Source organism: Corvus hawaiiensis, chromosome 9 (assembly GCF_020740725.1).
Source record: "Corvus hawaiiensis isolate bCorHaw1 chromosome 9, bCorHaw1.pri.cur, whole genome shotgun sequence".
In the NCBI taxonomy this organism is placed as follows: Eukaryota; Metazoa; Chordata; class Aves; order Passeriformes; family Corvidae; genus Corvus; species Corvus hawaiiensis.
In genome coordinates this window covers 17,588,523-17,612,569 of record NC_063221.1, presented here as the reverse complement: position 1 = coordinate 17,612,569, position 24,047 = coordinate 17,588,523, and the positions used below count along the sequence as shown (strand labels likewise).

General features: G+C 38.6%; 1 protein-coding gene across 4 annotated transcripts in view; it reads left to right on the top strand.

The window, feature by feature from the left end:
- Positions 1 to 21,752, top strand: part of PKN2 (protein kinase N2) — a 55,431-nt gene extending 33,679 nt beyond the window's left edge. For all 4 annotated transcript variants that reach the window (XM_048312866.1, XM_048312867.1, XM_048312869.1 and 1 more), the window contains 19 exons: positions 3,210 to 3,327; positions 4,885 to 5,030; positions 5,126 to 5,339; positions 8,124 to 8,309; positions 8,597 to 8,706; positions 10,623 to 10,766; positions 10,905 to 10,980; positions 11,303 to 11,477; positions 11,723 to 11,852; positions 12,314 to 12,450; positions 12,542 to 12,617; positions 12,700 to 12,791; positions 13,767 to 13,943; positions 14,528 to 14,590; positions 14,686 to 14,762; positions 16,111 to 16,253; positions 17,511 to 17,618; positions 19,198 to 19,278; positions 19,360 to 21,752. In XM_048312866.1, coding sequence (XP_048168823.1) covers positions 3,210 to 3,327; positions 4,885 to 5,030; positions 5,126 to 5,339; positions 8,124 to 8,309; positions 8,597 to 8,706; positions 10,623 to 10,766; positions 10,905 to 10,980; positions 11,303 to 11,477; positions 11,723 to 11,852; positions 12,314 to 12,450; positions 12,542 to 12,617; positions 12,700 to 12,791; positions 13,767 to 13,943; positions 14,528 to 14,590; positions 14,686 to 14,762; positions 16,111 to 16,253; positions 17,511 to 17,618; positions 19,198 to 19,278; positions 19,360 to 19,563 — 2,457 coding nt within the window. In that variant the 3' untranslated portion in view covers positions 19,564 to 21,752. The remainder of the gene's footprint in view (positions 1 to 3,209; positions 3,328 to 4,884; positions 5,031 to 5,125; positions 5,340 to 8,123; positions 8,310 to 8,596; positions 8,707 to 10,622; positions 10,767 to 10,904; positions 10,981 to 11,302; positions 11,478 to 11,722; positions 11,853 to 12,313; positions 12,451 to 12,541; positions 12,618 to 12,699; positions 12,792 to 13,766; positions 13,944 to 14,527; positions 14,591 to 14,685; positions 14,763 to 16,110; positions 16,254 to 17,510; positions 17,619 to 19,197; positions 19,279 to 19,359) is intronic.
- The last annotated feature ends 2,295 nt before the right edge of the window (positions 21,753 to 24,047 follow it).

Genomic DNA, 24,047 nt, shown 5'->3' with positions numbered 1-24,047 from the left:
ACTTACTAAAAGGAAGTGTTTGGCTTGAAGAGTAGGCATCTGGGAATTACATTGCTCCCCTTTATAACTGATTTTAACCAGAAAGTGTTGGAAAGGAACTTCATGGTTTTGACTGAATTTGGGCTAGGTGTTGGTGAAGAGGCAGATAATTTTGTATCTGCCTACTGTATGAATTCCTTATACCTTGAAAAGATAGCAGGGAGCATTGCTTTCTCCCAGAAAATGAGTTTAGACTCAATGGACCAGAGGTGCCATCAAGTTCCTTCTGTCCCAGGTAGCCTTATCTGAAAGTGACCTGTAAATGTACTAGCTGGGGGCAAATAGAAGAAATATCTGGAGTGCACATTATGACTAAGGTCCTGGGAATGCTGTCCATCCACCACAGTCCCTCAGCTCCTGAAAACCCTTGGAGTCTACATCCTCTGGGGCCATGTACTTAACATCAGGTACACTTAAATCTAATAATCAGCTGACCCAAATGGATCAAAAGACATACATAAATTAGGTTTCTAATAAACCCTTGGTAAGTCACCTTATAACAGGCTGAAAAACTTAACTAAACACTCAGGCTGTAATATTAGACATTGTTAGGAGACTTTGATCAGACTAGGTAGAGAAGATAAATTCTGGTTTGCTTTAGATTGAGGCATGTAATTAAAATTTATGATTGAATCTTGTATTTGCAATTGGTAAATGCTTAAATGAGCCTACCAGATTGGGAGTATATAGTAACTGGGCTGGAGAGAGCAAACTGGAAAGCACAAAAGCATTGCCAGCCACTTCAACAAACAGGATGGAAATGGTGGGTATTCATTCTCTCTTTTTTTTTTTTTGTGCTCAGTAGTGAGTTAGTTTGGCAAGTTTGAACTGTAGGCTTGAGCATGCTGATTATGTTTTTAAAAAGCAGAGCTTAAAAGAATCCAAGTGTCTGGATGGGATGGGCAGAAGGGGCAGAAAATCCCCAGTTTTAATCCAGTCCCAGTTATCCAGTAGTTCTTTAAAAAGTAGTCATAGGACCATCTTTAAACATATTAGACTCATTTGTGACCTTTCTACAAGTGTACTATATGATCTAATTTCAAATCCATTGTATTATTTTCGGACCTAAATTTAATGGAGGGAGGTTGTAATCTGTTTTCTAAAAATGAAAAAGCAGTCTGTTAATAAGCCCATCATCTCATGGGAGGCTTTTCCCTTTGTACTTTACTTGCTGCAGTAACATTCAGGTCAACCTATTTGGACTTAAACATTTCAGAGATAACGATCATCTTTGCTTGGTCGTGTGTAGGTTCTCTGAGATCCCATGACAGCTTTGCAGATCAGTTTTACAGGCAGTGTCATTTCTTCTGTACTCAGAAGATGCATTGAAATACTTTGTATTCAGGCTCCAACACTAAAAGAGCTGCTGAGCATTGCACATACATTTTGATTCTGAAGATGGGATCTTCTGTCTCTTTGAAACATAAGGATATCTCTGTAATGCTGGATTGCCTCCATTCTACACATTGAAGGGCTAATGTTGCTCCTGAGCAAGCAAATCTATTCCAGTAAGAGACTAGGAGCAATAATCAAGAGCAGCAAGATCCAAAATAAGATAAAAGGGAAGATACAGACAAAGAAACACTTACAGCATATTTATACATCAGAGTGATGCATGGATAAGGTTTAATACAGCATTCTAGAGTGACTTGCAATCTGTTACTTAAATCTTATACTCTGCTAAAGTCAGTGATTATTTCAAAATTTTACATCTGTATTTGAGAAACTATTGATTTAGGAAAGTCAGTGTGATCATTAATTGGATAGGTAACATGGAATCTTAAAATATGAAAACTAGTGGTTTTCATCTCTCTGAAATGTTGATTAATACTAAAACTTAAAATCAAGAGTTATGACACTATGGTATGCAGAGGGGGCACAATTTCTTTTCATGCAACCAGAGTCTTCTTATGTGTAGATCCTGGTGTATCTACCCTGCAGATGTAGGGCAGCATTAAAATATCTGAGTGAGTAATACGTTCGGTGCAAGGTCATAGAGGAGCTCTGTGAAGGTAAATTTCTCAGCATACAGATTTTTTTTACAGTATGCTTCATGGTGCCAGTATTTCCAGCTCTGGGAGCTTTAGTGCAGTTCTTTGTCTTGGTTATGGCAAGAGAAGAATTTGATTTCATTAACTTCTTAAATAATTGATAGCTTCATTATAAAATTAAAAATACAAGTATAAACCATGTCCATGGGAAAGTAACTTATTAGTGAGGTTATAGAGCGGCTACAAAATGAGTTAACCAAAATGCGCTTTGGGCTATGACAAGGGTGGTACACATCTGCACTGACTGCTGTTAATTACTCTGATTGATCGGTACTGCATGGACAGGACAAATACACCGCCTTAAATTTTCTTATACCTTTTTTTGTGTTGTTGTTCTTACTTGCAAGTCAGATCACCTTTAAGCTGTCTGGTAATTCCCAGAACACAGAGAGTGAGCCACATGGCAGCCATAGAGGTTTATGAAAGCTCATCTTCAGGAATGTTCTCTTCTAAACGGCGTCTTGTGATACTGCTTTTGAAAACAAAACTTGGTTATCTTAGTTTATTTAGATTAAAAAGTACTTAGGTTGCTGAGGAAACAGCTTATGAAGTAACCCTTGTTTGTTACGTATTTATTAATGCAAAAGATCTTCAGCTTTCATATGTTCAGAAAAATGTACTGCAGACATAATGTGCTATGTAAGCAACTTCATATTTCTAATTTCACTATTGGAAATCAGCTCAGATTAAATAGTACAATTACTTTTATGTGGGCTTAGTCTAGCAAATTTGTCTATTACAAGAGTTCCTACCATACTCAAAGAAAATTGGAGACATTCTACATAGTTTCAGAGGTATTTTGCACTTAATAACTTCTCCTTTCTTTAGTAGCAGCTTACAAAACATTAATCTACACATGTAATGTTTCTAGATCATGCCTCCTTTACTCACCTTGAAACACATACGGTTTCCCTGGGAGAGGCTTACAGTCTTTAATCAACCAATGCCTCTGTCCTAACTTAATTTCCACTAAAATCCTAATGTGGTTAGTTTGCCTAATGCTATACCAAAGGAAATGCACAGATTTAGTTCTTGTTCCTAAGTATGTGTATTTTGAAACTTTCAATGTGTCTTGTTCCATGAAGTTTATGATTTCAACTTGTCTGTTTGTTTTAATAGGATCGAAAACTTCTTGCAACAGCTCAGCAGATGCTTCAGGACAGCAAGACAAAAATAGAAGTTATAAGGATGCAGATTCTTCAGGCAGTCCAGACCAATGAATTGGCTTTTGATAATGGTGATGGTGTAGAAAGGAAATACGAGTCATTAATGTCAGAATACCATATAGATATATACCCATATGCACACAGACTTACCATAAATTTCTATTAGGAGTGTTTGATAAAGCTTGCATGAACCAAAAATAATCAGAGACTAGGCAAAACTTTGTGTGCATTGGGGTGCCAGATGCATCTGATTGGAAGGAAAATACCTTTGTGGTAATGAAGAGAAATACAATCTCTCTTTAGCATCGTTTTTATGCCTTATGCAGTCCATTTTTACTTTGTGGTCTACCTTTTCCCTTCATGAATGCTTTCTTTTGTCTTAATAATTAGTGATTTTCTTTAAAGCATATAGTCTTTGTATTATGATGCCAAAAAAAAATCTGATGCCGGTACAAAGCCTGCTTGTCATACTTAAATAGATTGACCTTATTATTCCTAGTGGGAGCACAGACAGAGGAGAATTTTTCCTGGTTTTGGAGGTATTTAGGCTAGATTGAGTGCTAAACAACTATATTTAAAACATCAAAAAAAGTGTTTTTAAAATTACCTGGCTTGAAATATTCATGCTGCATTTCTGAAGTATTTTTAAACTTGGATTTCATTGAAAATCTTCAAATAACAAAAAAACTACCCCTGAGCTCTAATAGCATGAGTGTACTAGAAACTTATGGGCATATGGGTATATCTCTATTGAACTTTATTTGTGTGCATTTCTGAATATTGATGTTGTATGACAGTGCTTGTAGTCAGGGCCTGGATATATCCTAGATAATGAAAAATGTGTATGTGTGTGTTCTGTTTTGTGGTGTAAGAGGTGTTTGGTTTCTCTGTTTTTACACACCACTTCTTAACACCGCATTTTAGCACATGGGTTATGTATATCATTTGTTAAAAAGAAAAAGAAATTCAAGCTAGAAAGAGCTTTCAAATGCCTTTTTGTGTTTTTACTACTCTTAGGGCTTTAAACAGAAATGAATATATCCAGGAAATATTCTGTTTAGGATATCTAAGCGCTGTAACATGTGGACATTGGAATGGTTAACCCAGACCATTTGGCAAAGGCAGTGTATGGAATCTCTTACATTTCTCTGCTGGCAGAAGCCGGATTCCATGGGATTTCAAGTGAAGCGGGGGGATTATCAGAAACTGATCAGGGATCTACTTGGCTACAGAGCAGTTTAAAAGATAAATGCTCACAGTGTAGTTGACAAGTGTTGAAGTCTCAAAACCTCCTTGCCAGTTGAATATTTGGGATATTTGGGTTTATTCCCTTTAACTTCCCTGAAGACATATTCTTTTTCTCACATCCTCTAGCAATTATAGCTCTTCAGGGAGTAGGAGCTGTTTATTGAATTGAGGCTTTGATCAGTTATTTTTTCATTCAAATGCAGATGCTTAAAATGTCACTTTTACGACATATTTCAAGCTTCTCTTTGGACTACGAAATATGCATCTCTCCTGGTTTTTTCCTTTTTCTTCTCTGTTTATATGGAGAAGGGGTTGATATTAAAGAAATTAAACCTGGTTGTTATCTTCAATGAAGGTTGTTTGTTTATATCTCTTCGCAGCAAAACCTGTGATAAGCCCTCTTGAACTCCGAATGGAAGAATTACGGCATCATTTTAGGATAGAGTATGCTGTAGCAGAAGGTGCAAAAAATGTGATGAAATTACTTGGATCTGGGAAAGTTACCGACAGAAAGGCACTTTCAGAAGTAATTTATGTCATTACAATTTCTGATATTTTGTTTTAAAGGTTCTTTAAGGAAAAAAAACTGAACTATTTCAAATTTCTTTTTATTTTAAAAAGGCACAAGCAAGATTTAATGAATCAAGCCAGAAGCTGGACCTCTTGAAGTATTCACTGGAACAGAGATTGAATGAACTTCCTAAAAACCATCCCAAAAGCAGTATTATTATAGAAGAGCTTTCATTAGTCTCTTCACCCACATTAAGTCCTCGTCAAAGTGTAATATCTACTCAAAACCAGTATAGTACACTGTCCAAACCAGCAGCTTTAACAGGTATGATTTAAAGAGCTTTTTTCTTTTTCTTTTTTTGATCTTAATTAATAGTTTAAAACAAGCCTTTAGTGACAACTATATTTCTTACTGGACATATTTAATTGTTATTCTTTTCCTAGAAAAAGGCATTTAGAGTTTCCAAGTGTCTATGCACTGCAAAAAATGCAGATAAGTTTCTTTGATTTATTTGTTGACCTTTTTATAATCCTACTGAAAATGTGAAGTTCTGGCCTTAAATAGGTCCCTATGGAATTATATTGCTAGCGTTTACCAAATGCCTTTCATCTTTAGATTATCAAGTACTTACCATCAAGGTGGATAAGTATCATTATCCCCATTCTACAGATAGAAAAATAAAGTTGCAGCAGGGTTCGGTGAGTTGCCCTGATCATACAACAAGTAGGTGACAGAGCTGGAGATAGGCACCCAGCTTTTCTCCCAGTTCCTGTTTTACCCACTGGATCTCACTGGATTTCTGGAAGGTGAGATTTATACTACCAAATCATGCATTACCTTTGTAATCCAGAGAAGGAGCTCCTAACAAACATGCATGAAACCGTTGAAGACTCTTGTTTGTTGGTGTCAGTCGTTTTCCTTGTTAATAAGATGGGGGTGATTTTTTTTTTTTTTTGAGAGACTTAGCCTCTTGTGAGGGACCAGTACATTTATATATAAATGTGACTTAGGAACTTCTCATAGTTTGGGTTGATCTGGAATTGTCCTTCATTTGAAAGTAAAGTTTCAAGAGATGAACGATAGTTTAACAAAGGTCTTGAATATTTGCCTCACAGTGTTCTTAAAGAAAAACATGCTTTTGACTGCTTGGGGGTATGTTGCTGTTTGAAATTTATTTAGTAAATGGTCACATGAGAATTCCTAGAACAGATAGGTTTGATTTTGTGCTTTGTTTCCTAACACATTTTGCGTGTAACTATTAAGCCTACTATTAACATAGTAAGTTTATTGCAAAAAAACCCACCTGTAATTCAAATGTTACTCAGGTTATACATGTATAACTGAAACCAGAATTTAGTTTTGAAGTACAGTAGGGTTATATTTTAAAACAAAAAGAGGAAGTCTTCTGCTAACCTACAATAATAAGAAGAATAAGAATAAGAAAAAAATGGAGCAAGTCTATTTCTCTTGCATTGTGGTTTATCAGTACCTCAGCCAAGAGTCCTTGTAAGGTCGTGTGGTAAGAGGAACTTTTCTCATCAAATGAAATCTCAAATGATCAGTGACTGTAGGCAGGAACTATCATGCCTTGAGTATAAAACAGCTTGCTATTTTTTTCTTTTCCTGTAATACATAATCAAGGATCAAATACATTATAGTCACAATTTCTCTTTACAGGTGATTTACTGATACATATGAAAAGTTTTTAACAGAAATTGACAAAACAAAGCTACATGCTTGTGAAGTTCTTAGTAGTTTCACTTTCATATTGCCCATACAAAGAGCTTTTGTATTGAGCTGGATTTAAATGAACAGTGTCTCTGTGTTTTGCCTCTAATGCTTTGTGAAAAATAGAGCAGTGCTACTGTCATACTTCTTAACGTGCATCAACATAACTTTCTGATTTGCATCCATTCCTTATACAAGAGTATAGCTTTTCTGCTTATTAATATCTTTTTTTTTTCTAAACAGAGTTTGGGAATGAAGTATTCTTTTACCTTTTAACCTGTTTCGGAAGCCAATAGCATCTCTTTGTCTTCATAGCCTAATGCTTAGCTGTCACTTACGGCTGTTAGCTTCCTACAGGTTGGGATTTCTTCTTAGACTGGTTTCTTGGTGTCTGTTCTGTGGGCTATGATGTTGCCAGATCATTTCTAGGTTAAGTCTGACTTAAGTTTCTGTTACAGAAGAGTACTTTTAAGTTTCATGGTTAAATACATTTGCTATCAAAAGAAGACTGCATTTCAGAGCTGCATTTCTAGCTGACACTGATTATGAACTGGCTGATTTCACCACTTCTAGCAGTTGATTTTGCCAGTCGGTGGTGTCACAGTTTTAGACATTATCTTGTACAGGATGAAGCCAGCCTACCATTCTTGTACCATCTGTGGTATTCAGATGTTTTTGTGCTGCTGGAGGAAACTCTTTTCAATTTGAACAGCAGCCTCTATACCTCATTTGGTTAAAGATGTAGAAGATTTGGAAGAATAGCTTGTTGAAGAATAGCTTCTTGTCTCAGCTTTTGTAAATCCAAATTCACTCAACTTGGAACAATTCAATGATTTTAAATTACATACTAACTCAAATTTGACTTCAGCATGCAGCAGGCGAATGTGATTTCTTAGTGTGCAATTTCTTAAGCAAATCTGTAGTCTCAATAGTTTGTTAATTTTATCCAATATTAATTAGCTATATAAAACTCATTAAAAATTCTTATTGCTCCATCTGCAAGATTCATTGTTTTAATAAGAAACTTGAAATTTGTCAGTCGTAAAAAGTGACATTGCTAACAACTTGAACCCAAGTCAGTTAGGTCCCAAGTGAAGAAAACAAAGAAACTTCTGAGACACAGAACAAAAATTTATTTTATGTTACCTTGGTGAACTGTTGCTCTTTTCTAGAAGGTTGAGTCCCACATAGTTGACTTTTAATGCTTTTATTTTCAATATATATGTGTGTCTTGGATTTGTCTTTTGATTTCATCTGATATTTCTGTTATACCCTGTGGGAGTCAGAATGTGAGCTATTGCCATCAATCAGTCGTTAGTCATTCACTTGGTTTACTTAAGAGCAGAAGTCTTTGATAAATCATTGTCCATCTTCTTCTAGGTACCCTGGAAGTGAGGCTCATGGGCTGCCAAGATATTTTGGAAAATGTCCCTGGTCGATCAAAAGCCACATCAATTACATTACCTGGTTGGAGTCCAAATGAAGCCCGATCATCTTTCATAAGCAGACCCAGTAAAAGTAAAAGTGGAAGTAGTAGAAACCTTCTGAAAACTGATGACTTGTCCAGTTCAGTATACCCTTACTTCTCTTATTTTTATGCATATCTTCTATTTAAATTTTCATGGGCATGATGTGTTCTGTAATTTAAAATACTAAATTGATTCAAGCTTTAAACGTAAATGTTTCTTCACCTGTTAAGCTGTTAACAAAAGCAAAAGCACAACAACACTGTTATGCCCATAAGAACCAATTAAATATGAGATTATATTTCTAAGAGAAACTTACTGGAGAATTTTTTGTTTGTGTAAAATCCTCTTAAAGATTTAAGCTGAGTTTGTGTACTTTACTTACAGATGAAGTCTGTGCTGTACTGAAGCTGGATAACACTGTGGTTGGTCAAACTAGCTGGAAACCGATTTCCAATCAGTCATGGGATCAGAAATTTACACTGGAACTAGACAGGGTAAAAATGTGGCCTGATTTCATTGACAGCTGTAGTTGATTCTTTGTATTAATTTTGTGTTGCTTTTTTTCTCCCCCGTCGCTGTCATTTTGTTCAAATTCCGTAAGTGCAGTATTCCCATCTTTACTAGAGTGAGCTCCCTGGGGTCAGGCTGTTGTGCTGGGCCAGCATTCTAGACATCTTTTCCAACTTACAAACTGATGTAATATTTTTGCCAAGATCTAACCCTTAGTGGGTTTTTAGATTGTGATAGATGTAGTTTACATTCTTATTTGGATCATCAGCTTTTATTTATTTATCAGTAAATTGCGATATCAAGTACAGTTTGGGTGTTTTGGTAAAACCATGTCATAGAATTTTTACAGTGTTTTTATAGAAGTGTTCTCATCTGCAGCTGGTCAATTCTTCAGGAATAATAAATTCATTAATAGTTCTTTCTTATAACTTTAAATGTTACTTGGAGGGCACAAGTATTGAATTGATACTCTGGAAGTAGAATTTATGTTATATATATTTAATCAAGCATTTTTTTTAGATACCTGATAGTCCTAGTATTTTAAGGTACAAAGATTATTTTTTTCTGTCAGTGTTAAATATAGACTGAAAGTTACACTGTATTTTAGGAGCTTAAATGTTATCTCCAGTACATGCTTACTCCAGTACATGCTTCTCACATGAGAAAAAATAAAAGCCGCTTTCCTGTTTTTGCTTTTTTCCCGCTGAGCCCCAATCCAGATTCCTTCCGTCTAGGAAGAAAGCAACTTCAGACTTGCAGGTAGAGAAATTCAGGTTACAGGTAGGAGTAATGCAGAAAAAAACCAAGCAGCTGTGGAGCCCTGAAGCCTCAATTATTCTCAGATTAAGACTTAAACTACTTGGTGTAGTAGCTGCTCCTGCCAGCCTCCTATGAGTCATGGTCTCTGTTTAAGAGCTTGGCTTTTTGGTGCCAGAAAAGGACTTTGCTTCTGCTGTTCCTGGCCACATATCCTGAGACTGGCTCAGCAGGACAAAGCATGGTGCTGGTAACACCAAGGTGGGGGTTCAATCCCCATATGGATCATTCACTTAAGAGTTGGACTTGATGATCCATTTGGGTCTCTTCCAACTCAGAATATTCTGTGAATCCTTATGTACTTGAAATGCACAATCCAAACCCCGTTATTGTTTCATCTGGTGCTTCTTCCTGACTTCTACTTCTTTTAAAATGTATCATAACTGTGGTAGACAGTAAACTGATGTATCAAGATGCAATTAAACTAGTAACATACAATGCTGCTGCTACATTGTATTGCAAGATTCTTCACTTCTGGGACAGGTTTTTTTAACACACATATAAGACACCCTAAGAATACATAAATCACATTAGCAAGATACAGCAGTAGGTCCTGTTAGTTTAAAGTTTTTGGTCCCTCTTCATGACCATGTTACAAAAAGTGTATGCGTTTCTAGAGATACTCTATATGGTTTTTCATCATTGTGTACATGCAGGTACTAAAATGTCTGCAGGCATGAAGTTAAGTTGATACTTGCAGGTAATGTGGAAACTACTAAAATTGGGGTTTCTAAACACAAGTTAGACTTTGTTGTCAGAGCTTGAGCTAATACATCTCAATCAAGCAGTGTTGTTAGACTGACCCAAAAAGTCTGGTGACTGTGGCTTTCTGCTTCTACTCTCAGGGGAAATTTTACACCTATGCTTGTATTTGTACACTGGAGATCACATCTGAACTGAAGTGAAATGCTGTGATCACCCTAATGAGAGCTTGTTCAGTCTGACTGGTTAGCTCTGACAGCCAGTTAAAGTAACTGCTCTGCATCTTGATCCTTGAGTTGCTTGATCTTAACAGTTGTACTGTGGTAACTCTTGCAGAACAATTCTAATAAGTGATTTCCTGTGTCTGTGTTTCCTGTCATAGTCACGTGAATTAGAAATCTCAGTTTATTGGCGTGACTGGAGATCTCTGTGTGCAGTAAAGTTTCTGAGGTTAGAAGATTTCCTGGATAACCAGCGGCATGGCATGTGTCTCTATCTTGAACCCCAGGGCACTCTGTTTGCAGAGGTAAGACTGTTTCTTTGAAGCACTTGAACATCCTTGCAAGTATTACGTTGCAGAATAGTTTAGCAAGTTTTCCTTAAACTTTTAAGAATGCATTTTGTTGTGAAACTTGAATTATAACACACGTTATTTGAACTGCAGGTTACGTTTTTTAATCCAGTTATTGAAAGAAGACCAAAACTCCAGAGGCAGAAGAAAATTTTTTCGAAACAGCAAGGTGATTGTTCAATATAAAATTTAAAGCTTAAAAATTGTATAGATCTGTGATACTTTTTATACAGAGGTCTAATGTTTGCCTGCAGATAATGCTGTTGATATGAAGGATTTGGCATTGCACTTAGAAATCTTTTGTATTTGAATTCCTTATTATGCATTAGCATTTAATTGTGAATAATTAGAAATTGCTAAGGAGTATGACAAATTCAGTTTGTTCTTCATGAACTATAAACTAATTAATATGGGCTTTTTTTAATTACTGGTTTCGGTAATGAGTAAGGAAATTACTTGCACTCTGTTTTCTTTTTTCACAATATCTATAGGCAAAACATTTCTCAGAGCTCCTCAGATGAATATTAATATTGCCACTTGGGGAAGGCTGGTAAGAAGAGCTATTCCGACAGTGAATCACTCTGGCACCTTCAGCCCCCAAGCACCAGTGCCTGCCACAGGGCCAGTGGTGGATGCCCAGCTCGCTGAACTGACCCTGCCAGCTGGGTAGGTCACCCCTGCAGCTTTGCAGTGCCCCTGAGCGCAGGAGGGAGCAGTGAGATGCTTCTGCCCTAATGTACACAATGTGTGCAGAGTCTGGTTGTCCTGCAAGGCTGCAGACTGTCCATGTTTTAGTTGTGGAAAACTGTTTTATAGCTTGATCCACACACACAAGGTTTGGTTTAGGAGAAATCTACAGATAGTAAAATAGTCTTTGCTATACACTGAGGAGTTATTTATTTTCTTGTCAGTGACTCTCCTGTAGCCAAATTGGACTTTGAACTTGAGCCTGAGCCTCCACCTGCTCCACCCCGTGCATCTTCCCTTGGGGAAATATGTGAATCTTCCTCTGAGATAAAGGCTCCTGATGTGCCTTCTCAGGCAAGTAACTTTTAAGAATCTCGGGTTATACAGTTTAACAAGGTTTTAATATTGGCATCTTTATGATGGATTTCTTCCTTTATATATCAGCACATGCTCCCTTAACTTCCACACACAGATTTGTCTCAATAGAATGCTCTGATTGCTCTTGGTAGCAAACTTTCTCTGTGGTTGGTGTGTTTAACACTCCCTGTCATTGGTTTCACCACAGAAAAAGAAACAGAGCTCCAAAACTATTAGAGTATTCAGGATAAAATGGTTTTATTAAGAAAGAACAGAAAGAACTGGAGCAATAGGTTTCATCAGTCTGTTAAAATCTTACTTACCTGTATCATCTGAAAGTTTGCCATTTTAGCCCAGGTATTGGGTGTATGAAGAATTTCACATGCTTATAGTAAAATTTCTGCATTCATCTGCCTTCACAATCAGTTCTAAATTTTCAGGTTTCTTGTTCTTCACAGGATGAAGTAACAACTTTTGATTTTGAAAATGGCAGAAATAGTATTGTTCCAAAACTCCAGCCTGAAATAATCTGTGAGTCTGATGTTCCCCATGCAGACATGAAATACACCAACACCAGAGAGCCTGAAGATAGAAGGTGAAAAAGCAGTGGTTTTGCTGTTTTGATCTGAATAATATTTCTTACAGCTAACAAACTAGAAACTTTGTGACTTTTTTTATTTACATAGATCACAACAAAGATTTCAGTTCAGTCTGAAGGATTTCAGATGCTGCGCTGTATTGGGCAGAGGACATTTTGGAAAGGTAAATGTCAAAAGGCTGTATCAAGTGTCAAGGCTTTATCAAAAACTGGATACAGCTCTTAAATTTATCCCTTCTGTTTTAGGTGCTGTTGGCAGAATACAAAAACACAAACGAGATGTTTGCTATTAAAGCCTTAAAGAAAGGAGATATTGTGGCTCGTGATGAAGTAGACAGGTCAGTTTGTACAATATAACACGTGGATTCCATAAATCAATTGTGTGCTCTACCAGGCAGTTGATGAATTGAATGGAAGAGCAAAGTCAGTTGGCATCTCCCTGCATAGTTGGCTGCTGTAGTCTTGTTCTGGGGCAAGGAGGGAGCAGAGTAACCTCTGGTTTGTTTTAGTGCCCTTCTTATGCCTGAACTACAGCTCTGACTTAAAGCTGATACTCTTTTTGATTTTCGGGTTCTCTTGCAATTATTTATTCTAATTACTTCAATCACATTAGGGGATAACAGTGACTGTTTTCTTTACTGGCAGAACCTATGTTGCTGTTTCTCAGCCTGTAACATACTGTCATGCTCTGTCCATCATATTTTCCCTTTGTATACTCTACTGTTGGGTGTTTTTCAATCTTTTTGACCCAAAAATCAGATTTTTTTTTTTTAATTTGCTTGGAAGGGAAGGGACCATTACAAAACTGTTTGGTTTTAGTCCAAGAAGGTGTTTTTACAACTGTTTAAGAGTGACTGTATTCATTTGCAGGAAGAAGGATAGCTATATGAACAATAACCTACAACTTAAACAATTGGTTTAAGGAAAAATAACCAGGAATTACTAGAGATAGATGTCTATAATACTGTCACTGGTTTTCTACTTTATGTCTTGTAAACAATTAAAATAAAAATTCATTGAAATGAATGTCACGTTATATCAATGCACAGTTAATGCAATCTGAGTATTTGGAAGGAAAATTGTCAGGGCACAATTTTCATGGACTGCTAGGTTTCCTCTTTTCATTTGAGAAAGCTAAATATAAATGTATGAAATCCTTGTATTAAAATCTCTCTCAAAACAAAATAAAAAGTTCTTATCTTATCTTGAGGAATAGAGCAAAAAACATAAAATATAAAATACCAGTAATTTCTGAGAATTGAAAAACTGTGGTTCAGCACTCAGTTTTAAATTGTTCCTGATTTTGTTTGCAGCTTGATGTGTGAAAAGCGAATATTTGAAACTGTGAATAGTGTAAGACATCCCTTCTTGGTGAACCTTTTTGCTTGTTTCCAAACCAAAGATCACGTATGCTTTGTAATGGAATATGCTGCTGGTGGGGACCTGATGATGCACATTCATACTGATGTCTTCTCTGAACCCAGAGCAGTGTGAGTATCTTCCCTTCCTGTGGCATTAAGTGAAGGGCACTTTGCTCAGTGGATAAGAACTAAGGGCTTTATCACCACATGCCACCACATTATGTCACTTCAGTAAATGCTGCTTAAGTTTTTAAAAGGGTTGGCGATTCTAACTGATTTTGGTAGAAAAAGACATGCAGGTTTAATGTGTCTGAATCTACACTGAATTCAAAATCTATATACAAATACTTAATTTTTATGATACTTTTTTTAACATTACATAGAAAAGCTGAATGAAGAGTTAAAATAGCAGACAAGGCTAAAAAGGAAAGAATAAGCCTATTTAGAAAACCTTCAATACTATGGCAGTGAGCACTACAGAAAATTTATCCTCCAGCCCAAGCAAACATACTACAGTTTGAAGGCTACAAGTTTGAGCATTTTTGCCATCTGACTTTAAAACTCTGGCCTTGCATAAAACTAATCCGTGCCAAAAAAAGCAATTGTTAATCTTCAAAGGATGGCTCATTAAAAAAAAAAAAAATCAATAATAATGGACTTCACAGTCTGAAAATCACGATGAAATTCCATTGAAATTTTAACTTTTTCAACAGATTTTATGCTGCATGTGTGGTTCTTGGACTTCAGTATTTACATGAGCACAAGATAGTGTACAGGTAAGTAGTCATTTCCAGCAGATGAATTTCAGCTGTTCTGAACAGTACTGAAGAAACATCAAGTGATGCAATTTTGTTCTTAAATGTTCATTTAGAGATTTGAAGTTGGATAACTTATTGCTGGACACAGAAGGCTTTGTGAAAATTGCTGACTTTGGTCTTTGCAAAGAAGGTAATGGCCATTAAATTTTCTTTCTAGGGGAATTCCATAGTCTGTCCTACTCTTGACTGTTCCTTGAGAGTTTTGGACTGCCGGATGTGTAGAGGGTCTATCTACCATGTCATTTGAAGGAAAAAAAAATATCTCTGATTGTACAAATGTGGAGATAGGAGGAAGTTCCTTAGTAGGGAAGTATGAGGAGCACCTGAGCATTGCCCTGTTCTTTTTATTTATTTTTTGTCGGTTGTGAGCATCACCTATTCTGACTCTTACTTGATCACATCTCTGCTTGTTAACAAGGCACACTGCACATTTTACAAGTGAGTAGAAAAAGCCTTAGGTGGTTTCCTCATTCTAAACATGTTGACACTGTACAACAAAATCAAGTGCTATTATAATCCAGGCCAAGGTCTTACTTTTTGACAAATTCATTATCTAATTTTTTAGCTCAGAAATAGTTGCAACTCTAAGTATATGGAAATGATGTGCAAAGTACACTATAGCTAAAATTGAGATATTATCCCAAAAGGGAGGCCTAGAAAGTTACTTCCAAGCATCTCACTACTGGCACCTACCAAATAGAGGTAGCTATTACAGTGTTTTTCTCAAAACCCCATTGTGTGGGCAAAGTTCCTTTTTCATTTTGCGTAGCTTGTCTTCCATATCTTTTCCTTTTAGGTAGCCTAAGGGGGAATTGGATAAATTCAGTAGGTCTTCAAACGTGAGTGCCAGGGCAAGTCCTGTGACTATAGCTACAAATAAGTTCTGTAAATGGCAAAACAAAATGAGAAGGAAAGCTCTTTCCTTCACTGACTGCTACAATAAATGGTTTTCTCAAGTTTTCTGCAGCAGCTCCCCTTGTCATGTCACATCAGGCCTGGTGGTGCTGATGTCCAAAACTCTGCCCCGCTGGCTAATCCACAGGGCTTATTTTGCTCCAGGTTCTTTCACTACACTCCATGTTTTACTTTACTATATGTAGTTTGCACTACAGAAGCATCTAGAGGAGCATGTTTGACTAAACTAGTGTGTACTGCATTTTCTTTTGCTAACTGATAGAAATGGAGAGTAAGATTGTTTCTTTCCAAAGGTAAGTGGGTGACAGAGGTGTAACTGGAAGCTTAATCTGGCTCACTGCATATAGTGAGGGAAAGAAAAATTTGAACAGAAGCACGTATGAAACAAAGGCATAGGGAGGAAGAAGGAGGGAATGTTTTACCCCATTGGCCTGAGCCTTCAGGACACAGGCCCTGGATCTACAGTATCAGCTGGAGTTGCTCTGGAGAGAGGTTCTGCTTGGAGGAATAGGTTGTGGAATGGCAGAAAATACTGCTTGCTTTTCATTATCTGTAACTTCCAGGAATGGGATTTGGAGACAGAACAAGCACATTCTGTGGCACACCGGAATTTCTGGCTCCAGAGGTGCTGACAGAAACGTCCTATACAAGAGCTGTAGACTGGTGGGGTCTTGGTGTTCTTATCTATGAGATGCTAGTGGGTGAGGTAAGTTCTAGTAAGGTACAGTGGAGTCATAAAACTAAGCAATGTTTGAAAGGTTACAAAACTCAAGGTACCAGCCTGTCAACATTTCATATGCCCTGTATCTGCCACAGTATCAGTATTCATTATGCAGCATGCATAGGCATACCCAGATTTACAGTGAGCGTCTTAATGTGTGTCATCAAGGAAGAGAAGTGTGAAATACTGAGCAGCTACTCACCTGATATTGGCTGCTGTAACACTGGAGAAGTTGGCAAGTCATGTCTGAAGCTTGAATTACCAGCAATTGTAAAAGCCAATGAGTTGTAACTGGTCAAAGACTTAACCTCTAAATCTTCGCTTTATTTTTAATTACATCATTATGTCTTAAATCAAATTCCAGTATGGCACATTAATAGCTGTGTCTCTAAGTAAGAGTACAGTACAGCTATACATACAGTTTGGGGGAGCTAAGTTTCCAGGATACATCTGTTACCAAGTCTGGATGTCCACAGCAATACCAGTGTTCTGCTTTCAAATACTTTTGAGGAAAAAATAAGCTTCTTAACTCCTGTAGTTTGAATGGAGGTGAACTTTAACACATAAAACTGGATAGCAGTGAAAGATTATGCCAAAGACACTAAAACAGGAAGCCCCAGTTCCATGTAAATGAGCTGGTATAAATAAATCACTATTGAGAAGTTTATTTGCCATTGCATATAGTGCTCTACCTTCTGGTCTGTTTTGTAACAGTATCTCCCAGGTGGCACAGTGATAGCTCACATGCTAAAAATTCATAATTTTGTTCTTTTTCAAAAAAAGATGATCATTCAGCTTACTTCCTTTCAGGTAAAAAAGGACAGAAAGTTTGTACAGTGTCACATACATCTGTCTGGCCACTTCAAAACAGTTTAAAAACCCTTGAGCTGCAACATGCTAAAGATTTTACAAAAACACATTAGTCTTGACCACACTATTTGTGAATGATAGCTACCCCAAAGAAGAGCTGAGAGATACTTTCCATGTTCCCTGTACACCCTGAGTTCAAAGAAGATCCCAGTTTAAGGTGTTTCTACATCTAAAAGCACATTTTTAAAGCACAGTCCTTCAGTAGGAATTATGGGATAATACCAGCTTGCCTTTTCTCTCTTCGTTATGGAAAGCCATGTATCTGTTTCTGGGAAGGAGGACTTCATTTCCAAACATTCAGCTGAGTTTATGTTGTTTTCAATTGTGATTTTAAGCCTGTTTATAGTATTTTTAAGATTATTTTCATTATAGTCTCCCTTCCCTGGAGATGATGAAGAAGAGGTGTTTGACAGCATTGTAAATGATGAAGTGAGATATCCACGATTTCTGTCTACAGAAGCCATCTCAATAATGAGACGGGTAAGAACATTTTAATAATTAATATTACAGTATCACCCTCTTGCCCTGCTTCCAACAATTACTTTTGTGAGGAACAAAATACTTCAGGAACCTGCACTTTGTAAATTTTTTTTTGACTTGCTTCATTTATTCTGTGCCATGCTGCCTGTCACCTTAAATGGAAATTGTCTATGCCATTCCACTTTATTAGGAACAAGTTTTTCTTTTTAAAATGTAAAACACTTGAGGCTCTATTTTCTCTCTGAACTAAGTTTCCTAGTTTTACCTAACTTGAGCCGTTCAGCTCTCTTTTCCTAGCTGAACACTGCTGCATTGACCTATTTGGTAGATTAACATTGTCACATGAATATTTTAATTCAAAGACTTCTAAATCTTTTTGGTTTCATTCCAACTGCGGCAGGGAACACTCTACACATGGCATCTGCAGTCCCATTCTTGGCAAGGAACAGCTGATTTTGGTTATGGTTGTTATTTGTGCTATTCCTTAGTGAGATGTGTCTGCTTATCAAAGGCAGGCAGTTGAACCTGTCTAAGTTAGCACCTTACCACAGCTGATAGAAAGGCAATACTGGAGAGGTAGTTCCAAAGCCTTTGGAATCAGCCTCTCTACATAAATGTCTGATGCTGAGTATCAGTTTAGCACCCATTTCAGCAATGTGCTGTAGCACAGTAACTGTGACATAACTATCTGAGTAATAGCATAAATATTCAGTAACTTAAAACAATTGCTTAGCCCCAGGGAGTGTTTGCCTAAAGAAGGCAGAGTACAGTTTTAAGGCAGTACCTGGGGAAGGTATTTTTGCTGTGAAAAGTCATGTCAGTATCCATAGGGGACAGGGTGCTGCTTCACTGCACCCACAATATGTGTACCAGGAACTTTGTACTGGCACTTTACTAGTTGGAGCTCTGTGCATGCTCTTTCCATCACAGAATTTCATACACAATATAGTAGACATTATTTTTTGATGGCTGCATCACGAATACCAACTCACCCTGTTACTGGGCCCTGCCTGGCACAGGGGACTGCTCAGAGCAGTACAATTCACAAGTGGGAGCATCAAGCTCCCGGAGTTAGTTAAGAAACCCTTTCCTTTGGCTGAGTGTATGAAGCAGCTTGAACCCTCTCATGGTAAATCAGCTGCTGTGAAGGAGCTGAGCACTGAGACAGCAGAGTAATCTCTTCTCTGAGCCGAGCAAGAACCACTGGCTTATGTAAATCTGTACCCTCACAGCAAAGAGGAACTTCACACTCTGAGCTTCGTACTGAGCCCTTGTCCCAGATCACCTCCAGTACCAAGACATGGCAGCACAGCTCTGCAGGGAGACAGATGAGTCTGCTCTGGCACTGGTGCTGGCTCAGCTGCTGCTGGAACTGTGCTGGCAGGCTGAAAGAGCACTGCTAAAAGCTAAAGCTTTGTCTGTCCCTTTCTTCAAGGGGCAAGGATTGGCCATAGGTCAGGCAGTATGAATTTCACTGTCCACCTCATCTTGGTGTTGCCTCTTACATGTAACACTCATCCTTCCTCCTTCCTATCCCTCTCCCTGATTTTCTCCACTGAAACCTTGCATGTTTTGTCAGCTGCTACGAAGAAATCCAGAGCGGCGTCTTGGAGCTGGAGAGAAAGATGCTGAGGATGTGAAAAAGCATCACTTTTTTAGGGTAAGTACAAACTAGTATTATTTCTAAGGACACAAAGAGAGTAGAGATGGGAAACTAAACATCAGTTCATTTATTTTACAGCAAATAGATTGGCACGCTTTACTAGCCAAGAAAGTCAAGCCTCCTTTCGTACCCACCATTAGAGGACGAGAAGATGTTAGTAATTTTGATGATGAATTTACCTCTGAAGCACCTATCCTCACTCCACCTCGGGAACCAAGGATACTTTCAGAAGAAGAGCAGGAAATGTTCAGAGATTTTGATTACATTGCTGATTGGTGTTAATTTACACACACTGTGAAGCCCCAGCTGACTGGCTTACGAGAATGCCTCTCTCGGAAGAGTACCGACCCTTCAATTGCTTTCTGTGCCACCTGTAGCTTCTGGGTTTTTTTAAATCACATGAAGATCCTTTTAAGTACTGTTTTAACACTCTTGTGAAGAGTGGCCTCTTTGTATATTGTTTTTTATCTGAGCACTGGAAAGCAGGTCTGTGGCGTTCCTAAGCTGAGTTGGTGAACCCAGGCTGTGCTGAACTTCCCGCACATGGGCACACATGGATCTGTACAGTTTCTCTCACTCTTCCACAGCAGATAATACCGCTTTTTAAAGTATCTGCCTTAAGAGGGAAAAGCAGACTTTGAGCTAGGTAATCTCCACTCAGCCACATTGAAATAAGTTGGGATACTGGTGACACTCACACAGAATACGGTTCTAGTCGGAGAAGGCAAATGATTTCAGCTAAATATTGCGCAGTCTTGAAAACTACACATTTCTACACCTTCATCTTGTGTTCTTAAAATAATGGTATTGAGAACAGATATGCCTTGTTTTGTAAATTTTCTATGGTATTTATTAGGAAAAATGTTAAAGACCTTGCCTTTGAGATAACAACTGTGTAAGTGCTTCCATTACAAAGAAAAATCCAGAAAAATCCGGAAAGTTTACCAAAGTCACTTGCCAAACAGTTTTGCCTTCAAGCTCCTTGAGCACAGCTTAAGGCCCTGGTTGGGATGAGGAATGTAAGGAGGACGTTGCTCAGTGTAGCCCCAGAGCGGAGCAGCTGCAAAGGCCCAGGCCCGGCCCCTTCCATACTCACCTCGAGCCTTTCTAGTGCCCTGAGGGGGCAGAGAAGTTCCCAGTCCCTATCTAACCCCCTCCAACCTCCTCTGTCTGCTGTACAAGATCATATCACTTAGAAAACTTCAAGGATTTTCAATGTATACATGCTGTGAACATGTATATTTGGAAGTTGTAATGTATTTTTACCTCCAGGCAAGTAATTTAACTGTACCACTTCACCAATGTTGCATAGTGGCCAAGTGAACAAAAAAACGTATCCATGTAGGCCACTGACCTCCAGCCCCTGGATTGGCAGTTACTGAGGGTAAAAAGCAATATGTGTAACAGAATGTATGAATATTTTTGATAAAAACAGTGTATATTTTATAAACCCCTTAACACTAAAAGCTGTACCTCAAAAGCTGAGAAGTAATTTAGACCAAACACTGTGTGTATTTGCAAACCAAGACCTATTTTTGGCATTTGCTGTTCTGTGGGCAGACATTAACTCTTGGAAAATAAATTTCCCACGTGGTCCTTACCTCGAGCACTATTCAGCACTGGAACCTCACAGCTTCATCCTGGCCAGAGTTTGCTGTTCATGGGCTAAGGCAGTGAGCATCACACTCAAATCAATTAAAAACTGGTAATTTTATTAATTCAGAGAAACACAAACCACTGGAGTATGCAATACTAAGGTGGTGGTTTAAAATCACGATGCTGGACAGACCTGCAGGGTCAGGCAGGGGAGCAGCTTAAGGGAGAAAAAAATAAAATAATGGTTACTAGGTGTAAATCAGGCCAGTCCCCCACAGGAGTGGGGCAGGCACCTTCCCCAGTGCTACAAATCACGTTGGGCAGAGTGAGTCAACTCCTCAGCATTCCTTGTTTCCAGGTTCTATATTGACAAGAAACATTATGTTCCTGTATCTAGCTGAAACCAATAGTTTTGAGGTACAGTCAGCTCACCCTTTTTGGTTCCCAAATATATATATACAAGCATCTCACAGGGTGCTTAATACTTACAAAAGTATCCTCAAACATACCTTTTTGTAACTACATCTTGTACAGAAATCTTTTTTTAATCTAAGCAAATCACTAAAAAAAAAAAAAAAAAAAATTAGAAAAAATTAGAGGGTATGTTCACCCAGTTAAGCTGAAAAAAGCACTAATTTTATCTCTGTAGTTTTTTAAATATTTTTAGGCAGATTAAGATTTAAACCCTAGATTGTAAATATATTTTGCTATACTTTATCTGTATGTGGCTGCTCAAGCACTTTGTAAGGAAATTAGGATATTTTAGAATGGTACACTATGCATTAAAATGAAATGTGCCTTTAACAAATGTCATTCTAAGTGTTTTGCAGTCATTAATATCACAAATTAAAGTTCTAAATAGAGTAATTTGTAAATTGTGTCGCAAACATGATTTTGCTGTTTCTTGAAGTGGCTGGTCATGTTTTCTCCACAGGTAACTTCAGAAAAGAACTTACCATCAGGAGGGGACCCAGTCTTTTGGTGGGAGCTCAGTGTGCTTCCATTTTTTTTTTTTTTTAAGAACATTACAAACTGGCTCCTGGCATCCCTTCTTTCTGAAGGAAAGCAGTCTCTGGCTTGGAGCAGTGCTGACAGGAGCAGACCTTGTTAGCTGGAGTCTGGCCTGCTTGACTCAGCATTCTCCCTCACAGGCTTCCTCTGAGGGCAGGGGGGACACAACTCTCACCCCCACTCCTGGGTACTGCTTCATTACAGTCTCTTTCCTACCCACCATTCCATAGCAAGCTGTGTAACCAAACCACAATCTATACCTACCTACCCCACACTGAGCTCATTCTTTAGACAGAGGATGAAGCTTTCTTTTCTGAGTGCATTTAGAACAGAATTCTTTACTCTTAAGAGCCACATGGAATTTCACATGACGCCATTTTGCCCAGAGACAGACACTTCATACCTGCCTAAACAAAATTGTTCCAGAGTTTTCAAGGCTCCTGAGTTTCAAGGATCTAGTCTGAAACTGCTGTTGAATTAACAGAGGAGGTGCTTGAAGATGCTCTGCCCTTGCACTTGTGTGTGGGGAATGCAACCCTTCAGCCTCCTGCCTTCTCCCGGGCTGGCTTCGAGCCACCTCCCTCACACCCATCCCCGGGTGAGCAGAGCCCCCCCAGCCTGAGGGGAGCCACTGCCGGCACTGCAGGCCCTGCTCCCGGGCAAACGCTGCCACCCCGGGCCCTGCCCCCGGGCCCTGCCCCCGGGCCTGGCTGACACAGGCAGGGCAGGAGCTAGCAAAGGGGTCAGAGCTGCCTAAAAAACAATTCAGAGCTAGGCCTTCTTTTTCCTGGAATGCTTCACATTAACTACAGTCTACTGCAGCCAGTAGTAAGTGGCCTTCAGAATATACCTGCCCCATCAAGCAGATTCTCAGTTCTGCCTCTTTGTGCTGCACAGTTACTGCCAGCTCCACAGCCCGGCAGACACAGGAACTGCTTGTGGAACTGCAGGGTCAAGGCAGGATTGCACATCCCTGCCTCCATCTGCTGCACTTCAGAGCTTTGCAAAGATACACTTAAATTCCTGTCCAGACAGCCTGTGTTGTATGCAACAATTTCAGCTGCAGACACTCATCCCTCACCTGTCAAGTGCTCATGCCTAATGCCTGAAAGGATTTAAGTATGAGCATTATGGGCAATGTACATGTCAGTCACTTCTAACCTTCATGGGGTAGATTTAACCCACGAATCTATACTGGAAAGCAGCACTCACAGAAAAAGCAATTTCCACCTTTGCATTCCCAAGATGTAACAGAGCATTAAAGGTCAGGCCCATCCCATTCAACACATCCCACCTTTACCCACAGAGGAGGCAGGCAGAGTAGCTCAGACCAAGACCGGGAATAGCCAGGTAACAGAAAATGTTGCAACAAAGTCAAAGGCAATACCTCAGACGCTGAATCCATACCCTCCAAACTACTGGTCATACCCCTTCTAACACTGACACCAGAATATTTCTGCAACCAACAGCTCCTGTGGTGCAACAGGACTGTACAACCTTTGTTACTTGTTTGCATTAAAAAATGTTCAGTTGTCATATTTCCAGTCTACTGGCAGAAGAGAATTAAAGCTCAACTAGCAAGAAAACAGTGAGGGCTACTGGCAATTAGTGCTATTAGCACTGCACGTAGCCATCCCTCTGGATGGCTTAGGAACAGATGTGCAGCAAGCTGACCCCTCAGCTGTTCATTTGTATGGTTAAACTGAATTTGCACCTGTGATACAAAATGAACTCAGGAACCAGAAGACTCCCAGTTAAGCACATTTGTTGCTTTGTACATAAAGGGACACTGTCAGGAGGCAACCAGTGTTCAAAGTTCTTAGTCTGGGCAGGGCTGAACAACTTTGGGCCTTCACTCAGCACCTGGCACACCATTTCAAACAGCAAGCGCTCACTGAGAACATAACCGCAGGCCAGACTGCAGGGAGGGCTGGCAGGTCAGAAATTTAACAGAAACTTACCCTAGAAATACTTTCTACTTTTCTCTGTACAGTACTAAGCATCATGAAGTTACCAGGAATTCAACTAAAGTGAGTCCTCATGCTTCTCTTTAGCTGCTTTGTCATTATGTCAAATTCACAGAAGAAAAGCAGAGACATCAGTGAGAATCAGGGAGACTGTGCCAAGGATGGGATTAATCATTTCACAACCAGTTTAGA